Source organism: Protopterus annectens, chromosome 15.part0, assembly GCF_019279795.1.
Source record: "Protopterus annectens isolate FY-2018-M chromosome 15.part0, PAN1.0, whole genome shotgun sequence".
Taxonomy (NCBI): domain Eukaryota; kingdom Metazoa; phylum Chordata; order Ceratodontiformes; family Protopteridae; genus Protopterus; species Protopterus annectens.
The window spans coordinates 268,828,960-268,848,680 of NC_056749.1; the positions used below are offsets into that span (position 1 = coordinate 268,828,960).

The 19,721-nt window shown below is 41.0% G+C and overlaps 1 protein-coding gene across 5 annotated transcripts in view; it reads right to left on the reverse strand.

The window, feature by feature from the left end:
- Nucleotides 1-19,721, reverse strand: part of NSDHL (NAD(P) dependent steroid dehydrogenase-like) — a 276,923-nt gene that overhangs the window by 66,183 nt on the left and 191,019 nt on the right. For all 5 annotated transcript variants that reach the window (XM_044057023.1, XM_044057026.1, XM_044057022.1 and 2 more), the window contains exon 6: nucleotides 19,248-19,390. In XM_044057023.1, coding sequence (XP_043912958.1) covers nucleotides 19,248-19,390 — 143 coding nt within the window. The remainder of the gene's footprint in view (nucleotides 1-19,247; nucleotides 19,391-19,721) is intronic.

A 19,721-nucleotide genomic window follows, 5' to 3' on the forward strand; every position in this document is an offset into this window, starting at 1 on the left:
GAAGCTGCTGTAGAGTCAGCATTTTGAATTTTGGAACAATGAGGAATGTGTTTAGAGCGGACAGATCTAGAATAGGCCTCCATTTGTTTTCTTTTCTTGGTACCAGGAAGAGCCTGGAGTAAAATCCCTTCCCTTGCTCCATAGATGGTACCTTTTCCACAGCTCTCATTCTTAATAATTGAGATATTTGTTTGAGCTTCTGTCCTTTGAGTAGGTGGTAGGTTCGGCATTCCTCTCTTTCCTGGTAGAGTATGGAAATGGAACCTGTAACCTTGGTCTATAGTTTGCAAAATCCATTTTTCTCTTGTAATGCAGTGCCAGTTTCTTGAAAATAAGGTTAGCTTTCCGCCTAAGGGTGCTTCTAGTTGTTCCCTGGTAGGCGGTGCCACCGCCAAGTCACTGTGATTGAGTTGTTGTAGTGGTGGTGGCTGTGTCCGTGCCTCGTTGGTTGTTACCCTGCCACTGGCGACCCCTGTAGGCACCTCTGGATTGGTTTCTGCCTCTAGAGCGCCTATTCCTGCCTCTTTGTGCCTTAGAGGACTCCGGAAAGGACCAATTCTTGGAGGGCCAATTCCTGCTAAACCTTGGAGGTTGAACTTGTAATAAATCTTTTACTGTTTGCACAGATTTTGCTTTCTCTTCCATCTTTTTCAGAACCTGCTGTGCGGGGGCACCAAATAAATTGACCTTGTCCATAGGTGCGTCCAAAAGCTTAGATTTGATATGGTCTGGTAATGCCTGTTCTTTCAACCATGCATGCCTCCTGATAACTGTGCCCGTCATGGCTGATCTAAAGGAAGCCTCCAGTGCATCATAGCCACATTTTAAAGAATGGTTACTAACCTGCTGAATGTTATGTAACATTTCTTGAACATACTTTTTATCTAAAGATTCTTCAGAGGACAGCTTTTTAGTTAACTGGTCAAGCATAAACTCTTGATATTGAATCATATGAAATTGGCAGTTCAAAGCTCTAGCTGACAAGGTAGCAGAGGTGTAAACTTTTACCCCATCTCTCTAAGGACCTGGAATCCCTTTCAGAGGGAGGGGTTTTAGAAGAAGTAGCTGCTACAGCTTTAGGGCCCTGGGAGATAGTCTCTGGATCTGCAAAAGGGGCCTTATATAAGTGGTGATGAGTGTCCGGGACCCTGTAGTACCTATCTGGTTTAGCAGGAGCCGGAGGTAAAGTATCAGGAGAAGAGCAAGCATCATTAAATGCATCATCAACAACAGATAGAACTGGAGGAATAGCTAAAGGCCTATGCTGTGGTAAGTGTAGAAAGGTCCTAAGCCTTTTCTTGAGTCTGAGAAATCTTGGCCCTGCCACTGGAATTGTTCCCTCATAGCATGCAAGGTTTCCCCAAAGGAAAATTCCTCAGGAGGAGAGGCTGAAGGGATGGATTCCTCAGCATCGGAGTCTTCGTAAGGAGAATAAGAAGCCTCAGGAGGATCTGAGTGTTCTGAATCATCAGAAGAATCATCTGTGGCTGCTGGCTCAGGGGGCTCTGCTCTAGGCCTCTTTTCTGGAGGGAGAGAGGCCCTGTCTGGATGAGGCTGGGATCCACGGATTAAAGTGATGAGATCCTGTGCCAAAGAAAGCATATGGCAGCTGGTGCTGGGCCTGTGAGAGGGGGGCTTAGCAGGCACTGGTTTGGAAGTTTTGGCTGCTTTAGCCCTGGCAAAGGCCTTAATAGACATAGCTGGAGGAGGCCTAGCAGCTCCACGTGCAGGAGTAGAAATATCTAGAGGGATGGTGTCTGATAAATCCTGTGAAATCGCAACAGAAGGCTGGATTTCAGAAGCCGTTTCTACCAGAATAGAAGAGGCCTCGGTAGAAGGCAAGTTATCGGCTGAAGAAAGAACCGCTTGCTCGGTTTCGGCCGAAACAGAGACACTCGTGGTTTGCTTGGCCGTGGTTTCAGCCGAAACCGCGGACCACGAGTGTCGGTCCTTTTCTTTGGGTTTTTTAGTTATTTGCGTAGTCGGAGGATCCGACGGCATAATGTAGGCAAAATCGGAGCCGAAAATCTGTTCAGCAAAGTCCGAGCGACGTCTCAGCGTCCGCCGGTTAAAAGAAGCACAGGCTAGACAAGCTGCTACGTCGTGGTCTGGGCCTAAACAATGTATGCAATAGGAGTGGAAATCCTTATGAGGTATTTGTTTCCCACAAGTTAAACAGTTATTAACTTTCTCTGACATCGGCTGAGGCAAGAAAGAGTCCCCAACGGGGTACTTAGCTTTATAGAAGTCTTCGAAGTAGTATTCGGTAGTAGTAATCTCTGGATCTGACCGACCGGCACTTGCGAACAGCTTCTGCTTGAGCCACGCGGCAAGAAAGACTGAGGAAAATGGCGTCGGCTGATGCCTTTATACCCGAAAACTGCCGCAATGACGTCGGGTGAAGTGCGACGCCAGCCGAAGCCAGACCCAGACTTTGGAATCCGGCCGACCGAAGGGCTGCCTGATGACAGGACAACCCATTTGTAATGACTGCAGATGCATCCTTGAAGGACATCTAGGATTAAGCCTGCGTGAACAATGTAGACATCATCTAGGCACACAGTCTGAAACACGTGAGGCTGAGAAACCCTGATTTCACTTGTGCCTCTTGCTTTAGAGGAGTTTCAAACAGTGATAACAGCTGTGCTGAATATGTGGCTGCCATGGGAAGGATTACGGTGAACACCACCTTTTATCCAGTTTTGCAGTCTGGTATCAACTTAAGCAGAGCTTGGTCTGGCCATAAATAAAACTACTGATCAGGGGGCCTCATTACATCATGGATCTTGCCTCCAGATGGGTAGCTAATCATCCTATTCATATCCAGTCTAGTGACAGCACTGTCAGAGTTTCTGATAACACAGTCACTAACTACTAAAATATTACCATGGGTGAGTTCAAAATTTGTGGACATTAAGGGCTTTGAGTAAGCACATTTTTTGGTTTGTGGATGTCTGTACACTGGCCACAGAAATGTGTAGTGAAGATGAGCTTGTTACGGCATGTCCTAACTGCTGTGTTTTTTTAGTCCTTTGACTAATGTTGTCTTGACAGCTTGGTGTAAGGTGGTGCAGCATAGATGCACTGTGCCAAGGGTGGGCTCATGTGTGATGTTTCCCAAGTTGAGCTTGAGGTGAAAGGATAGCCTCCAGATTCAATACAACACTCACAGAGTGAACAGCTATGAGGCACTAAAGTGTTATTCAGTAAGCACGAGACAGTTGCTACACTGCTTCAAAACACAAACTGCTAAAAGAATAGTTACAAAAGGGGCAAGAGTTGACATTCCATATCAGTCAGTGATATCAAACAGGTTTAGGAAATAGGACAATATAAATCTTACTGTTAAGTTGCATATAGAGCTATTTGTTAAAATGTATATAACCACAAAAAGGTTTTATTACTGCACTATGATAAAGGTTAGAATATGGATGTGGTTATAGTTAAATCAGGATGCAATATCTATCAATAGTAGCATTTTGTAAACAGTAAAAATACAAATAAATATGTTCAAGAGCCAGAAAGGTAACTTCAAGCATATGTCTTCTCACCAGCTGATTCCACAACACCTTGATTATTAATGAATCCCAGCTGGTCAGTGTCGCAGAAGGGCCATCTACTTCTGAAACATACAGAATGCTTTGTTGTGGTTTTGAAGACCTTAAAATATGTTGGTCTGACTAACAAAAAGGGGTAAACCAATTGGTCTGCCTAAATAATCTGGCATTATCACTGTACTGATCAAGAAAGTGAATGCCCCAAAGAGACAGGCCAATCCCCTGTGTTTATTCACCAATCATTACTAGTTTGCAGATATGAAGAGAGGGTGCCCCTTGCTTACTGATGTACCTCAAGATAATGCTACTGGCAGTAACCATTTGCAAAAAAGCTATTCACTTCAGCATAGTCCTGAAGATAACTGGACTATTTCTTTAACATTTGTGTGCAGCTTCATTTGGGAGGGAAACCACAGACCCTGAAACTTAAATTTCTGGAAGTGGATTTCCAAGGGAAAGTCTAGAGAACCTGTTGTGAGTTTCTGATTGGGAGGAAGAGCAAAAAATAAATTTCATGCCCACGTTCTTGAAAAGTTGATGAATCCATCAAGAAGTTCTTTATTTGACTAAGGAAGACAGAAGAATGAGTTTGCTCTACTGACTGTGTACCCTGCGACAGACTTCTGAGAAACAACATTTTTCTAATAAGTCTTCTAACATTTAGTGCTACTAAAACTGAAGATGACAAATTCTAGAGCCTTGAAAAGTCTTCATTTTTAAAAACTTAGCTTTGGTCAATCCTAGTAAACTCTACTATCTGATGCACTTGTGTCAAATGGGAGAGAAGTTCTGCGTGTTGGGTAGTGACAATGCCTCAAAGTCTTCCGGACAGAACGTAAAATATTTAGCCCTGCTCAAGCTAATAATGATTCTCAAGTCAAGAATTTCACAAAACGTATGGGTCAAGGTAGATCAAGTCTGCCTGCATTAGGCAAGCAACCATGTAACAAAAAATGTGAATCCCAATCAATCTTGCACATTAAGGCACTGGAGTCGTGCATTTGCTGAAAATATAACAGAGAAAGAATCAGTTGTAATAAAATAGAAGAGTGCCTGAAATAGGTCTTGGAACCACAGAAATGAGGCAAAGTTTACTGCACATCACACTGACATTATCTCATTTAATGAGAAGTGTACTCTGCAGTTTGCTTTTTGTAAATTGGCTATATTTTAGTTCACATCTCTCAATATTCCATCTTCAAAATGTGGAACACTGTCTCTTAAATTGGGATGAAATGCATGAAATATGGTACACTTGCTTAACTTCAGCTAGGAACCTCACAAGACAGTTATTGCTTTTTCATAATTAAAACATCTTTTCTGATGTGCTAATATGATTCAGTACTATTTACGATGGATATTTGTTAAAACTTTTTAACAATGAATGTATGACAGACCCTTTCAGTGTGAAACATGTTGGCACATGGATTTAAGACCCCAAATGAGCAACTTTCCTTATAATGAAGTGCAGTTGAGAGGTATGATGTAGTTAAATAAAAAAAAAAAAAAAAAAAAAACAGGTAACGCTACAGTCAATGCAGACAAACCGAAGCTAATGTAAAATCCAGTCTTTTACTCAAATATACACAGTAACTCCAAAATAACAGTGGATTGAGCGCTTTCGTCCTGAAAGAACTAGGACTTCATTAGAATTACCTTTCCAAAATCTTTTTACAGCATTTTAGAAGCCAAGGTAAAAATGTTTATGATATATATTTTAAGGTGTTTTGGTTTTATAGGCACTGTTCTTTTAATATGCTTTATTAATTAACTCCTTCCTAAAAAAGGAAGTCCGTGATTTTGGAAAGATGATTCTGATAAAGTCCTAGTTCTTTCAGGACAAAAGTGCTCAATCCACTGTTATTTTGGAGCGTATATTTGAATAAAGGACTGGATTTTACTTTAACTCTGATTTGTCTGTATTGACTGCAGCGTCACCTGTTTTTTGTTTAAGTTTTTTCTTTGGTACCACAACATTTTTGGTATGATCTAGCGTACTAATTCATAGAAAAAATAGGAACTGTAGTGCAGAACATTTGGGTAACACTAGACATAATTTTTCACCTTCTTTGACATCTAACATTTATAAAACTTTCTCAGAAAAAGGCCCAAGATCCAGACAGCAAGGATGGTTTGAATGGAATGTTATGGAGATTTGCTATTATGTCATATGGTAAGGGGCAGGAGATGCATAACCAAATAAACCTTAAAACAGGAGCAACTGGGGCACACAAAGAAAGATCAGATGCATTACAGAAACATCTACTGATGCAAATATCACCATTATTAAAGGTGAACTCTATTTTGTTTCTGAGAGTATTAATACCCAGAGACTAAGAGGTCCATTCCCGGATTTCCCCTAGTACTGCATTTAGTTTAGCAATGTATAGCTCTGATAGACTGGGGAAGAAGTGTACTGTTCTTCCATCCTTTCTTCCCTCCTACCTACTCATGCACTACATTTTTTAACATCCATCTTGAAGCAGACAGGTTAAACACATCAAGATTAGTGCAGGAGTTTTTTTCTCCCCCCTCAACTGCCTGATAACTATTAGTTTCCCACAGTCAATCTGCCCATTCTTTTCCTGTGGGGTGAAAGTATACTGCACAGGTAATCATTCCTTCAGCCATCAAGGGCTTTTCCTAAATGAGGCCGCCCCCCCCCTTCACAACTGACACAGGTGCCCACAATTCCAAAAGTGCTTACTATGCCCTCCCCTTGAATGGAAGTGCTTCAATCCACGTGCTAATTGACACTTGCCATCTGAGGCTTGGTAGGCAAAACCAAAATCTCCGATTATGGCTGTTTCACCTTCAAGCTTCTACCTGCATGTAGCAAAGAAGCAGCCACTGGACCACTAGGTCCCTCTCCCCAAAGTAAGACATTCTATATTTTGCACTCCATCTTGCATTCCCCTGCCCTTTCAGCACTGAAGCAGTTAACTGAACTTAGGTCATAGTGGGGTTTTATCCCTCTACAAAAGTACTGGGTCTTCACCATAGGATTTTGGTAAAGGTCATTTTCCTGCTCTTAGACATTACAGAACAAATTTTGAATCAAGTTTATGTGTTAAATTATTCTGGCCACCCCAAAAAAAAAAAAAAAAAAAAAAAAAAAAAAAAACAGGTCTCAAGAAAACATTAGCCAAATGTTTGGCCTCCTCAAGTTTTAGCAGCCGGGCTTACTCCTTTTTTTTTTTGGAAGATAATTCCTTCACTGTTCAATTTGAGGGTGCCAACATTTAGTGCAACATTTCCCCAAAAGAAAAATATTCAGGACAAGCCAAAAGACATACTGAAAATCATCAGAATAAGTACCAAGTACCACAGCAGAACTTGCTACACACACTCATCTCACCCAGAAGGAAAAGAAAAGGTAAGAACTGTTCACATGGAATTAAGCTTCTGAATCATCCAATAGATGGTCTATCTTGTGCTGTTGAAACCCAAATGTCCCTTCCTAAAATTTTAAAGCACTCGTTTGGAACTAGTCATATCTAAATTTATGCATACGGAGAGAAAGTTAATCCTATTTCTGAATAGTGTGCTTCTATTACAGACAGAATGGACTAAAACTTGAGTCAGCATCCTGAATTTGTGTTGATATGCTGGTTTAGTTTTGAAAAATTTAAAAAGAGGATTTTTCAGTTTTAGCATCATCTTTTGTACTAGAAAAAAAATTTTGAATAAAAGCTTCTTCCTTTATTTTTCAGCATCCAGACCTTGTTGTGTTGCATGAAAATGCCGTACATGCTGAACTGCTGGTAAAGTCGAATTCAACTGCTGAAGTCAGGAACTGGAGTTGCAAGAAGTGCTTAGAGTAACATTCTAACACAACTTCTGTTAACCATCTGTCTGTGGCAGTTTAGGGCCATTTTATCTACAAAAATGGAGAATCTTTCTTCTGAAGAAGATAGAGGTAGGGTGAAGGGTGATGGTGGAACTTGATGTTACTGGTCATGCTGCTGCTCTGATTGCTGCCTGCTTCTCCACGGTTTGTTTTGTCTTCTGAAACCACTTTTGCTTGTAGTAGTGCTTCCTGGTCTATTCCCAAAAGAAAAGCAATTTTAAGGCCAGTTTCTTAAGCTTTTTAGGGAGAAGGGAGTCATGTCTCCATTTGACATTTGCAGTGTCTTTCCCATTTTTCTTTAAATTGCTGTAAAGCTTTCTGATATATGGAATTAAGCAGATGCAATTTACCTGCAGTTTCTTCAGGCACACTGTGCACCCAATCTTTAATTAGCATCAGATGGAACAGGTTGGTCATGCATATTGGGCAAGGACTTTATCTAGAGCTACTGACCTAAAGCAAACATTTTGTGGAACCATAGCCATATGTGACCATGTGGTATGCACACACTTTACCACAGTTAGGGTATGTGAGTTAGAGCTTCAATCCAAGGATGTAGCTAGACATACTCAGTGTACTCGAAGAGTAAATTTTTTTCTGAGCATCTCTTGAAAACTTTGACACTCAAAAAGCACAAAAAGTCTAGAAATGTGTAAATTATTTACAGTAAGGAGACATACAAAGAATGCCTGTGTGAAGGGGATTCACCTCTATAACAGCTTTTTATGGGTATAGAGGGTAGCCCAGCCACTGGGGATGCACAAGCCAGTGCATTTCTTTGTGTCGGTCCCAAGCCCGGATAAATGGGGAGGGTTGAGTCAGGAAGGTCATCCGGTGTAAAATTTTGCCAAATCATACATGCGGACAACAGTAAAGATATACATACCGGATCGGTCGAGGCCCTGGTTAACAACGACCGCCACCTGTACTGTTGGCCAACAGGGTGCTGGTGGAAATTGGGCTACTGTTGGCCGAAAGAGGAGAAGGAGAAGGCATGCCCGAAGGCAGATAAAGGCTAGGACTGTGATAGTGAGGGTTGGAACTTTGAATGTTGGCAGTATGACTGGTATAGGGACAGAGCTAGCTAATATGATGGACCGAAGGAAGGCTGGTATATTGTGTGTGCAAGAGACCAGATGGAAGGGAAGCAAGGCTAGGTGTATCGGAGGTGGGTTCAAATTGTTTTATCATGGTGTGGATGGGAGGAGAAATGGCATAGGGGTTATCCTGAAGGAACAGTACGCTAAGAGTGTTTTGGAGGTGAAAAAGAGTGTCGGATAGAGTGATGTTTATGAAGCTGGAAATTGATGGTGTAATGATGAATGATGTTAGTGCATATGCTCCACATGTTAGGTGTGCGATGGACGAGAAAGAAAAATTTTGGAGTGAGTTGTATGAAGTGGTGATGGCTGTACCCAAGGGTGAGAGACTAGTGATTGGGGCAGATTTCAATGGGCATGTTGGTGAAGGGAACAGAGGGGATGAGGAAGTGATGGGTAGGTATGGTGTTAAGCAAAGGAATGCAGAAGGTCAGATGGTAGTGGATTTTGCGAAAAGGCTGGACATGGCTGTGATGAATACGTATTTTAACAAGAGGGAGGAGCATAGGGTGACATACAAGAGTGGATGAAGATGCACACAGGTGGATTATATCTTATGTAGAAGGGCCAGTCTGAAGGAGACTGGAGACTGCAAAGTGGTGGCAGGGGAAAGTGTAGTTAGGCAGCATAGGATGGCGGTTTGTAGGATGACATTGGTGATCAGGAAGAGGAGTGTGAGGGCAGCACCAAGGATCAAATGGTGGAAATTGAAAAAGGGTAATTGTGAGGTGGAGTTCAGGGAAGAGTTAAGACAGGCACTGGGTGGCAGTTACCGAATAGCTGGGTAACTACAGCAGAGCTAGTAAGAGAGATGGCTAGAATGGTGCTTGGTGTGACATCTGGAAAGAGGAAAGAGGACAAGGAGACCTGGTGGTGGAATGAGGAAGTACAGGAGAGTATACAGAGAAAGAGGTTGGCGAAGAAGAAGTGGGATTGTCAGAGAGATGAAGAAAGTAGACAAGAGTATAACGAGATGAGGTGCATGGCAAAGAGAGAGGTGGCGACGGCTAAGGATAAGGCGTATGAAGAGTTGTATGAAAGGTTGGACACTAAGGAGGGAGAAAAGAACCTGTACCGATTGGCTAGACAGAGGGACCGAGCTTGTAAAGATGTGCAGCAGGTAAGGGTGATAAAGGATAATGAGGGAAATGCACTCACAAGTGAGGAGAGTGTGTTGAGCAGATGGAAAGAGTACTTTGAGAGGCTGATGAATGAAGAGAATGAGAGAAAGTGAAGGTTGGATGATGTGCGGATAGTGAATCATGAAGTGCAGTGGATTAGCAAGGAGGAAGTAAGGATAGCTATGAAGAGGATGAAGAATGGAAAGGCCATTAGTCCAGATGACATATCTGTGGTGGTGTTTAGGACATATGGCAGTGGAGTTTTTAACTAGATTGTTTAATGAAATCTTGGAAAGTGAGAGGATGCCTGTGAAATGGAGACAGACAGACAAGTTCAGACAGGAGTCCCCGTGGACTATTATGTTTGCAGATGACATTGTGATCTGTAGTGAGAGTAGGGAACAGGTGGAGGAGACCCTGGAGAGGTGGAGATATACTCTAGAAAGAAGAGGAATGAAGGTCAGCAGGACTAAGACAGAATATGTGTGTGAATGAGAGGGAGGATAGAGGAATGGTGAGGATGCAGGCAACAGAGGTGGTGAAGGTGGATGAGTTTAAATATTTGGGATCAACAGTTCACAATGGTGAGTGTGGAAGAAAGGTGAAGAAGAGAGCACAGGCAGGATGGAGTGGGTGGAGAAGAGAGTGTCAGGAGTGATTTGTGACAGACAAGTACCAATAAGAGTGAAAGGGAAGGTCTACAAGAGGGTAGTGAGATCAGCTATGTTATATGGGTTGGAGACAGTGGCACTGACAAAAAGGCAGGAGTCAGCTTGACGTGGCAGAGTTGAAGATGTTAAGATTTGCACTGGGTGTGACGAAGATGGACAGGATTAGGAAAAAGTATATTAGAGGGTCAGCCCAGGTTGGAAGGTTTGTAGACAAAGCCAGAGCGGCAAGATTACGTTGATTTGGACATGTGCTGAGGAGGGATGCAGAGTATATTGGGAAAAAGATGCTAAGGATGAAGCTGCCAGGTAACAGGAAAAGAGAAAGGCCTAAGATAAGGTCTATGGATGTGGTGAGAGAGGAAATGCAGGTGGTTGGTGTGACAAAGCAAGATGCAGAGGACAGGAAGAAATGGAAACAGTTGATCCGCTGTGGCGACCCCTAACTGGAGCAGCTGAAAGAAGAAGAGGGTAACATTTGAAAATGGTGTTTCCCATCATATAAGTCAGGATATAGAATTGTGAGGGTTGAGGACATTTTTTTTGTGGAAAATTCGTGCAATGGTTAGTGTTGTCACATCACAGCAAGAGGTTCTCCAATTCAGTTATTGGCGGGGGTGCCTTCTGTGCAGAGTCTGCATGTCCTCCCTGCATTCACACGTGTTTCCTCCAGGTGCTCCAGTTTCCTCCTACACTACAAAGACATGCATCTGGAGTGTTTCTACCTGGACCTCCACTGAAAATGGGCTCTGTCTCAGTCAGACTTTCCAAGTAAATAAATGTTAATTAAATAACTAAATAAATGTTTAAAATAATAGGTGGCTTGTAGGGTCAACAAAACAAGATTCAAGTACAAAACACAAATTTCTGGCTACACCCCTGAAGTTCAATCCATTTGAAAATAAGAGATTAATACTGTAACATGAGAGTTTGGTAGCTATCTGTTCTGATGCCTACCTTGGTAGATGTAAATACCTTTTCTTCGCAACTGTCCAGGGTAAAAATATTTAAGTCAGAGGCTAACTAACCTTTCCCAGGCATCTCACAGCTGATGTCCATGGACTTCGGTGGCTATTCTTTTATAGGTTCATAGGTAGGTACTAGGCTATACAAGCCCAGCCAAAACGGTACCCTGGCTTTGGCCACCCAAGAAAATTATTTTCCTGTGCCACTGTCGAGCAGAAACACAGAGGTGATCCCCGGGGTGAATTTCCTATTTCCCATCCAATCATCAAGATTTTTCTTGAGGAGTGCTAATGAGGAGCTTTGTTTGATACAGATAGGTAGTTTATTCCAGAGTATGGGAAGTCTCTGGGACAGGAATCTATCCCTCCGGCATATTCTGTTTATTGTGGTGACAAGGTTTAGGTTCCTAGAGCATGTAGCTTGGAGGGATTGGGATTTCTTTAAGTGGAGCATGTCCAACAGCTCTGGGTTTGACATAGCTTTGTATGTTAGGCAGAGATCACCTCTGAGTAGGCGATATGCGACGGAGTAAAGCTGGAGTTTTTTGAGACTGTCTGCGTAGGGCATCTGTTTGAGGCCAATAATCCTCTTTGTGAGGTATTTCTGCGGCCCTTCCAGTTGTTGATGTCTTGTGAGGTACACACCAAAAAGGGCGTTGTACTCTATAATGGGTCTAATGAGTGAAGAGTGGAGGGGAACAATGACCTCTTTTTTTCTGGATGAGAAACCTTTTGTGATGAGGTGTGCCACGTAGAAGGATTTTCTGACTACTGTGGCTATGTGATTATCAAAGGAGAGACTACTGTCCACCTGTGTCCCAAGGTCTCTTATCACACTTTCAGTGTTAAGTATACTACCGCCTATGTTATAGTTCATGGGTACAGAGTTTTTACCAAAGGGGATGACAATGTACTTTTTGGCATTGAGCTTGAGGCCATGGCTTTGACACCAGGCATCTGTCTCAGTGAGGCCCTTTTGGAGGATGTCCACATTGTTAGGAGTTTAGATTATGGCTCCTAGTTTGCAGTCATCTGCAAACTTCATTAGCCAAAGACCTTCTGTGTTTGGTATCTACTTCTCTGAAGTACAGGTTAACAGGAGAGGACCCAGGACTGAACCCCGTGGTACTCCACTTGTCACTGGTCTGAAGTCGGATTTGGAGTCTGCTACTTTCACAGTGTGGGTTCTGTCAGTGAGCCAGTTGGCAACCCATCTTGTGACATAGGGATTTATACCTAGTTTAGTGAGTTTATCTAGAATTCCAGAGTGGGGGATGGTGTCAAAAGCCTTGGCAAGATCTAGACAGGCTGTGTGAACCACCTTACCCTTGTCTACGGCTTTGGTGACTGCTTCAAAGAAGTCTATCAGGTTTAGGAGACATGATCTGCCTTTTACAAACCCGAACTGGGTGGGGTCCACAGTTTAGAGATTACCAATGTCTTTGTTTATAAGTTCCATGGTGATACGTTCCATGGCCTTGCAGACCAGGCTCGTCAGGCTAATGGGGAGGTAGTTCCCGGGGTCCGTGGTGGCTCCCCCCCTTGTGGAGTGGGATAACCGTTGCTGTGCGCCATTCAGCAGGCACAAAGCCTGAGGGGAGGCTATGATTGAACATGGTGCTTAGGTGGGGTGCCAGTTTGTTCTGTAGTTCGTGTAGAACACAGCCTGGGATGTTGTCTGGTCCTATGGATGCTGTGTTCTTGGCTTTGGAGAGTGTGTTTTTTACCTGTGCAGCCGTGATTACAGGAACTTTGCATTCTTCCAGTATAGAGATGGGCTCTTTAGGGGGTGAGAGGGGGGTAAAGTTAGCACTGAAACAATCTGCCAGGATGTTGGCAATATCAGTTGGGTCTGTATATTTAGTGCCATTGTGCTGTAACTCAGAGCAGATCTGAGTGTTGCCATTGAGATTCTTGACATAGCTATAAAATGCTTTGTGGTTGTCTTTAGAATCAGTGGCAATTTTGTTTTCGTTTAAATCATTTTTAGTTTTAGAAGTAGGTTTATGTTTTTTTTTTCTTCTTCTTGATATATAAAAGTTTTGAATTTTATACTTTAGCAAACAAGGAGACAGAAGTCAAAACAGTATAATAAGAAACTTCTTAACTTCTGATGAGATATTTGGTGCCCTCTAATGGGCATGGCATGAAACTGTAACAATGCACCACTAGGGTCATCTGATTAATAAAGTTCTGTCTGGAAGACCAATATAATACTTAGCTAAGTCCAGTCATCAGCAGATGTTCAAATAGAATCATTGCTGCAGAAATTCCTAATATGATTAAGGATAAAACTAGAGGTGGGCATCAATCCTAATTTCAAATCTTTTAACAGTAGGATGTCCCTAGAGGAGCGTGAGTGCAGTCTTCTACCATGGCTGCTACAGGGAGTCAGATTACAAAGAGGCAGCAGTCGCTAACCAAACTGCTGTTTATTACATTTGATTTAATTTAAATAGATTAACAAGGCAGATTCCAATGAGCTGACATCTGTTTTTCAGGGGATTTCCAGGGTGCCAAAGTCTCTGACTGTGTACTTTTGTATAATTACGTCAACGTAATCCCATGTTTAGTTCAAACAGAAGTAGCCAAGCAAAATCAGACTGCCATCATCCTCACTTTAAATCAAGTACACTAACTCCAAGTGTAACAAATGTACTTCACAGCTGTCCCTGATTTTGTGTAATGCCCCTAATTTTGCCTTATATATCTGCTCTATTTCTTAAAAAAAATGTTATATTTTCCTCTTAAATATTTGCAGATTACAGATAATGCTAGATGTTAAGAGTTTCATACTTCTTATTGTAGGGAAAATGCATGATGATGCAAAATACGTTGTTCTATTAACTTTTTAAGCGAGTTAGAGTATGTGGCCTTGATTCCGGGCATTTTTCCACCCATTAAAAGAAGTGCCCCCAACAGTGGTTCAGTAGGTAACATGCACTGACTTTTGATGCTAGAAGATCAGAAGGCTGTAGGTTCCACTCTCATCCCAGGTGCTTGGATTCATTTTCCATTATCAGCACTACAGTACAGTATAAGAGGGTGCTTCACTCCTGAGTGCGCACTCCTTCAGTTGAGATGTTAAATAAAGGAGCCATCTGCTTGAGTTGGTGAAAGCTCCGGTGGATGTGTAAAAGATGCCACAGCACTTAACTGAAAAAGTGCTGGGCAAGTTCCCCAGTGCCCTGGCCAGATTTTAAATATGCTTAAGATTGAGTAGATGTGACTTTAAAATACCTTCTGAACTTCTGTAGCAAATCAGTGCCCATGTCAGAAGAGGGGAAACAGTTCCATAAAATGTTAGTGGGAAATACTCTGTCAAAGGAGGTACTTGGAGAAGGAATTGTTCTCAGAATCTGAGGCTCTGTGTGTTATGGTGTTCAGAAATGGCATAAAATGTTGCAATATCCAAATAATGCACTTAGAGAGGACTATAGCCTAGGGACACAGAGAGAGAGATAGGCAATCTGTAAATCTAAGAACATCAGTAACTACAATAAAAGTATGGTATAAAAAATAAATACCTCCTAATATAACAACTGAGGAAAGTATAGTATTTACAGATTATAGTAAACATAATAAAATAAATCACCTAGTCTAAACATAAATCATTTAGTCTAACAATTCATCACTAATTTTTTTGTCATTGATAAAGAACTACAGACAAGTATCCATAACATCCAAAATATGAAGGACCAAGGGGACAAAGAAAGGTTGCCTACAGTCCAGCAATCATCCTTTTATTTAGACATCTATTGTCATGGGCAGTGTCCTCGCACAACTGTACTATATTGCCCATAAGGATAATTGCTGTAGTAATTTATAGCACAACTGAACATCAATGCTTGTAGCTCAGAAATCCTCTAGGGCTGAAGTGACTGCTACTAAGAAAAATTGTTTGCCTGGAAAAAAATTTGAGACATGATGCAGTTTCACTCAAAATTAAATGGATTTAGTCACTCCAGAGGCATAGAGGAATAAAGCCCTGGCTTTGACACAGTATAATTGGTTACCCTTTGTAAGAGCCTTAGAGTATTTGACTGGTGGCAAAAATCTACTTATATTCTGGAGAAAGAGGACACAGACGGTGAATCTGTGCTAGCCCTTCCCAGGTGTGTGTGTGTGTGTGTGTGTGTGTGTGTGTGTGTGTGTGTGTGTGTGTGTGTGTGTGTGTGTGTGTGAAAAATCAGATATTGAAGTGTGTGTCTCAGATACTTGGAAATGGGACACAGTGCTCCAAGGTGAGTCTTGTTTGGAATCTGGAGAAACAGAGTCCAGTCCCAGTGGAGTGTGTTCCCGGTGTGATCTTAGGGGAAACTGTGTTTGATGCAGAGAGCTGCATCTGAAATATTGTGTAAATCAATTCTTTTTTTTAGTGACCGCCTCTCACCCGTGTCAGTGGTGAGAACTCGGGCTCCTTGATTGCTGGCCTGGGGTAAAGAGGCGCACATCACAGCATGTATAACATACAAAAATAGCAAACTGAAGGTACATAAAGTATGTCTGCAAACAGCACAACGTTCTCCCACAGAAATGAGTCTCCATCCAGGGCAGCCTCACTGTAGCATCTTCCGCTTTTGCAAACATCTCACCATTAGGAACAATCCCCAATCCATTTCCTCAAGTCCTTCTAAAAGGTCACAAGCATTTATCTTCATTCAAAGGCCTTTATGAACATTCCACAATATGATACCAGTTTTTGAAGCTTACTATGCTTGCTAATTAGCCTACAGTTGCTGTGCTATACCATCTTCACTGTAAACATATGCACACTTATGATCACATGTACACTAATCGATGGCCAGCACTAAACAACTTTACTTTAGAACTCAAACCATCAGAAAATTACACAATTACTGTTGTAGTATAAGGTGGAATTCCTGGACATCGCGCTCTACAAAGACACAAATGAGCAGCTCAAGAATGACCTATGCAGAAAACCTACAAGAGTCAATTGATTTCTACATGTTAACAGTATCCACACTAAAATTACAAGAAAACTTTCATCAAATCAAGCTGAAAGAGTAGCCAGTGTCTCTGGAAAAATGGAAAGATTTCTCACCAACCTAGATCAACTACAGAAATTTTCCTGAAACAGGATACAATGAGAACTTGGTGGCCCACATACTGAGGACCCATAAAATTCTTCAGACAAAATAATGATCCAGTTCTGCTTAACCACCCAGACGGAAACCTTTACAGGCCAACCAGCTAATTATCAATGAAAATGACAAATGTAAAAGCATGACACTAACTTATTCCAAGGATTCACATATAATACAAAGAAATGATAGAAAACTTATCAAAATGGTCAATATGCTGCATTCCTCCATTATAGTCAATGGGGGAGACTACCATATAATTATACACCCCACCACTTTGTCTTGTATGACTTTGCCTGTAATGCAGTCTGCGTGAAAGTGTGTAAATGTGTGTCTGCCTGAGCGATCAAAGCTGGTGGTCCACAATGTAGGGGTGCATGTGTGCGAGTGAGTGAATGTTTACATGTGTATGTGGAAGAGTGAAAGGGAAGTGTCTCTCCCAAATAACTGCATGGGCTACCAGTCGCAATTAACACTGAAAAGTACCGTTTAGCACTGGTGGTAGTTGCATTCAGTTCAGAGGGGTCTTCCTCATTACAGCTAAACTTGTCTATGAATCAGATTTTATTAAACTGCAACTTGTGGCATAAGGGACTATTTCTGAATCCCAGGGCTTAGTATATGATTTTCATCAAATATATATTTTTGCAACAAACATGCACGAGAACCAAGGGACTTATTTTTTTTTTTAGCTCTGGCATTCTATTTTTCTCTAAAACCAATATTGCTTATACTGGTACCATTTAAATGAATCAAATAAAGCCAAGCTTAAAATAAATAAATAAATAGCAGGTTGAGTAGGTAAAGTAGATTTCTTTTGAAGCTTTGGCATTCTGACTTATTCTAAAGCGAACAATGCTTATAATTCAAAGGAGTTAAATACACTGTTAGTTATGAAAGAAAAGCTCCCAAGGTGCAGTGGTACTTTAAATAAAACTAAGTTTCTTTTGAAACTCTGTTGTTTTAACTTTCTTAAAAGTTAATATCATTTGTACAGTAACCGTGTTTAATGGGTTCAACAAAATTATTTTGGTAAACCTACCAAGGTGCAGAGGTAAATAAAGATAATTTTGTTTGAAGTTGTGGTAATTTAACTTTCTCTAAAGCTTATACTGTTTTGTACTGAAACTAGTTTAAATTATATAAATATTACAATACATGTGGTGACTACCACTTTGCAGATGTACTTTAATAAAGCAAATTTCATTTAACATCTCAGGCAATTATCATTCTTCACAAACCTATAATAATTAGGATGAGAAAATAAGCTAAAATAAAATCAAGAAATGCTTTGCCTTGTTCTAAAGGTGATAACAGCATATGCTGAAACTTTTTAGAAAGAAAAGGCAGTCTCTTCCACTCATGATTTTGTCCATATTATGATCAGCAATAATTACCCAGATTTTTTTTTAAATAATAAAATTCAGTTTTTATCATTTGAGTAGTTTTCATTTTAAAGGTGTGTTTACTGTTTATCACAAAATAGTGAAGCATGCAACCAACATGATGCTTATGCATCTCACCTGGTAAACATCTTACAGCTAATCTTAAACTTTTTCATTTGATTAACAGAATACAGGTAGAGTGTCATTTAGTCAGGTGTTGATATCTCAGGCATATGGGTATGTTCATAGTACCATACTGGTTTGCTTAACTGTGTTGATGGATCTATTCAGACTATTGAATATATGCTTATACCACAGCTCAACATAGAATTCAGAAGTTCTCAAACTCCCCACTGGACTGCCATACTTACAGTGTTTCTGCAGGGGGGACTGTGCTGCCTGTACACCTAATGTGGAGGCTCTGCCCCCATACCCCTGATCTGTAAATATACCATCTCAGCAATTACAATTATTCAAGAGTAAAGAAGAAACCATTTATTCCCTTTTCCCCAAGCTGGTGCAACCTCACAGAGAGCACGTTTAGAGAATGTGTACAGGCCCCACATTGAGAAGTGCTGCCCTCTCCTCTGCAAAAACATGTAAAGTTATCCAACACTTAAATAAACTGCAGCAGTCCTCCAGCCAAGAGTAAGCTCATCTGTAGTAAACTGTGTAGGATAAGTGTGTCTTTAACAACGCAATGTAGACCAAAGTTAACTTGCATCAAGCATGCAATGGTTATATATATGTAACATAACTAGTGGGGAAAGTGAAGTTTACTGTCTTCACTTCACAACAGAAGTGCAACTAGCTGATTTTCATGTTCATATACACAGACCCGTGATTTACAAAGAAAACATGCAAGTACTTCAGTTACAAACTGCTGCTACACATACTTGGGTGATTTTGCAACAGCAAGCCGCCATGGCTAAGAGGGACATGGCCATCAGAGCGCATATTACATTGAGAAGCATTAATGAGATGGCATGCAAAAAGTATGCATCAGGAAGTACAGAAGATAAAAAAACAGCTTAACAATGCTGCTGGTTGGTGTTTCTGATACCTCGTTACCAAGATCTGCTCCTCATAATATTTTCAACTTGAACATACTCCTCCATTTCCTGGGATGTTTTTACTGCCTCTTAGCATCACCCTCTCAGTGGTGAAATTATCAGTATTTGGATCCTGCAGATAAAACTAGTAATTCCATTGTATAAATGACACGATACAAGTATGAACTCTAATCATGTCAATCCACCTCTACAACACCAATACTCCACTTACCTCCAGGAACTCCTTAACACAGTATTCTCTTTCTCCTCCACCCAGACTAAAGAATACTAAAAATCTTTTGAGGAAATTGTCATTTTTCTGTCTACTAAACTCTCAAATCATTTTTTTTTAAACAGTAGACATTTTTCACTGTGTGTGAATCATTTTACTGATGAAACTGACAGAACTTCCTTCTGGATATTTTTGAACCTGTTTCCACTTACCCAATCATGAACTTCATCTTTCCGCTCTTTGCGGCCTCCACAAGAATCGGAACAAGCTGAGGGTCTCTTGGTCCAAAAATGCCATGGGGTCTGATTGCAACTGTCAAAAAGTTATCATCAGGGCTATTAGCTTTCAGGACGTCCTGTGAAGGATAGTAAAATATTACTCTAACAGGTAATTGGATGGTGCCCCTAAGCTTATCACAAGAATGGTTTACAGACATGATGATGATTTAATAAAAAAAAAAAAAAATTATCAAGCAAAAAGCTATGACAGAAGTGAGTCATTGTCTAGTTAAATCACTGTAGTTTATGTGAAAGCATAAAGTGAACCAGAACATTCTGACCTCCCATATATGACGTGTCATACCACTATTACAGAATGACTCATTCTACTAAATAAAAATCTCACTGCTTTTTCCATGGCTGATCCAAGAACAATGTTGAGCCTCAGAGTGATGACACTGCAGAATA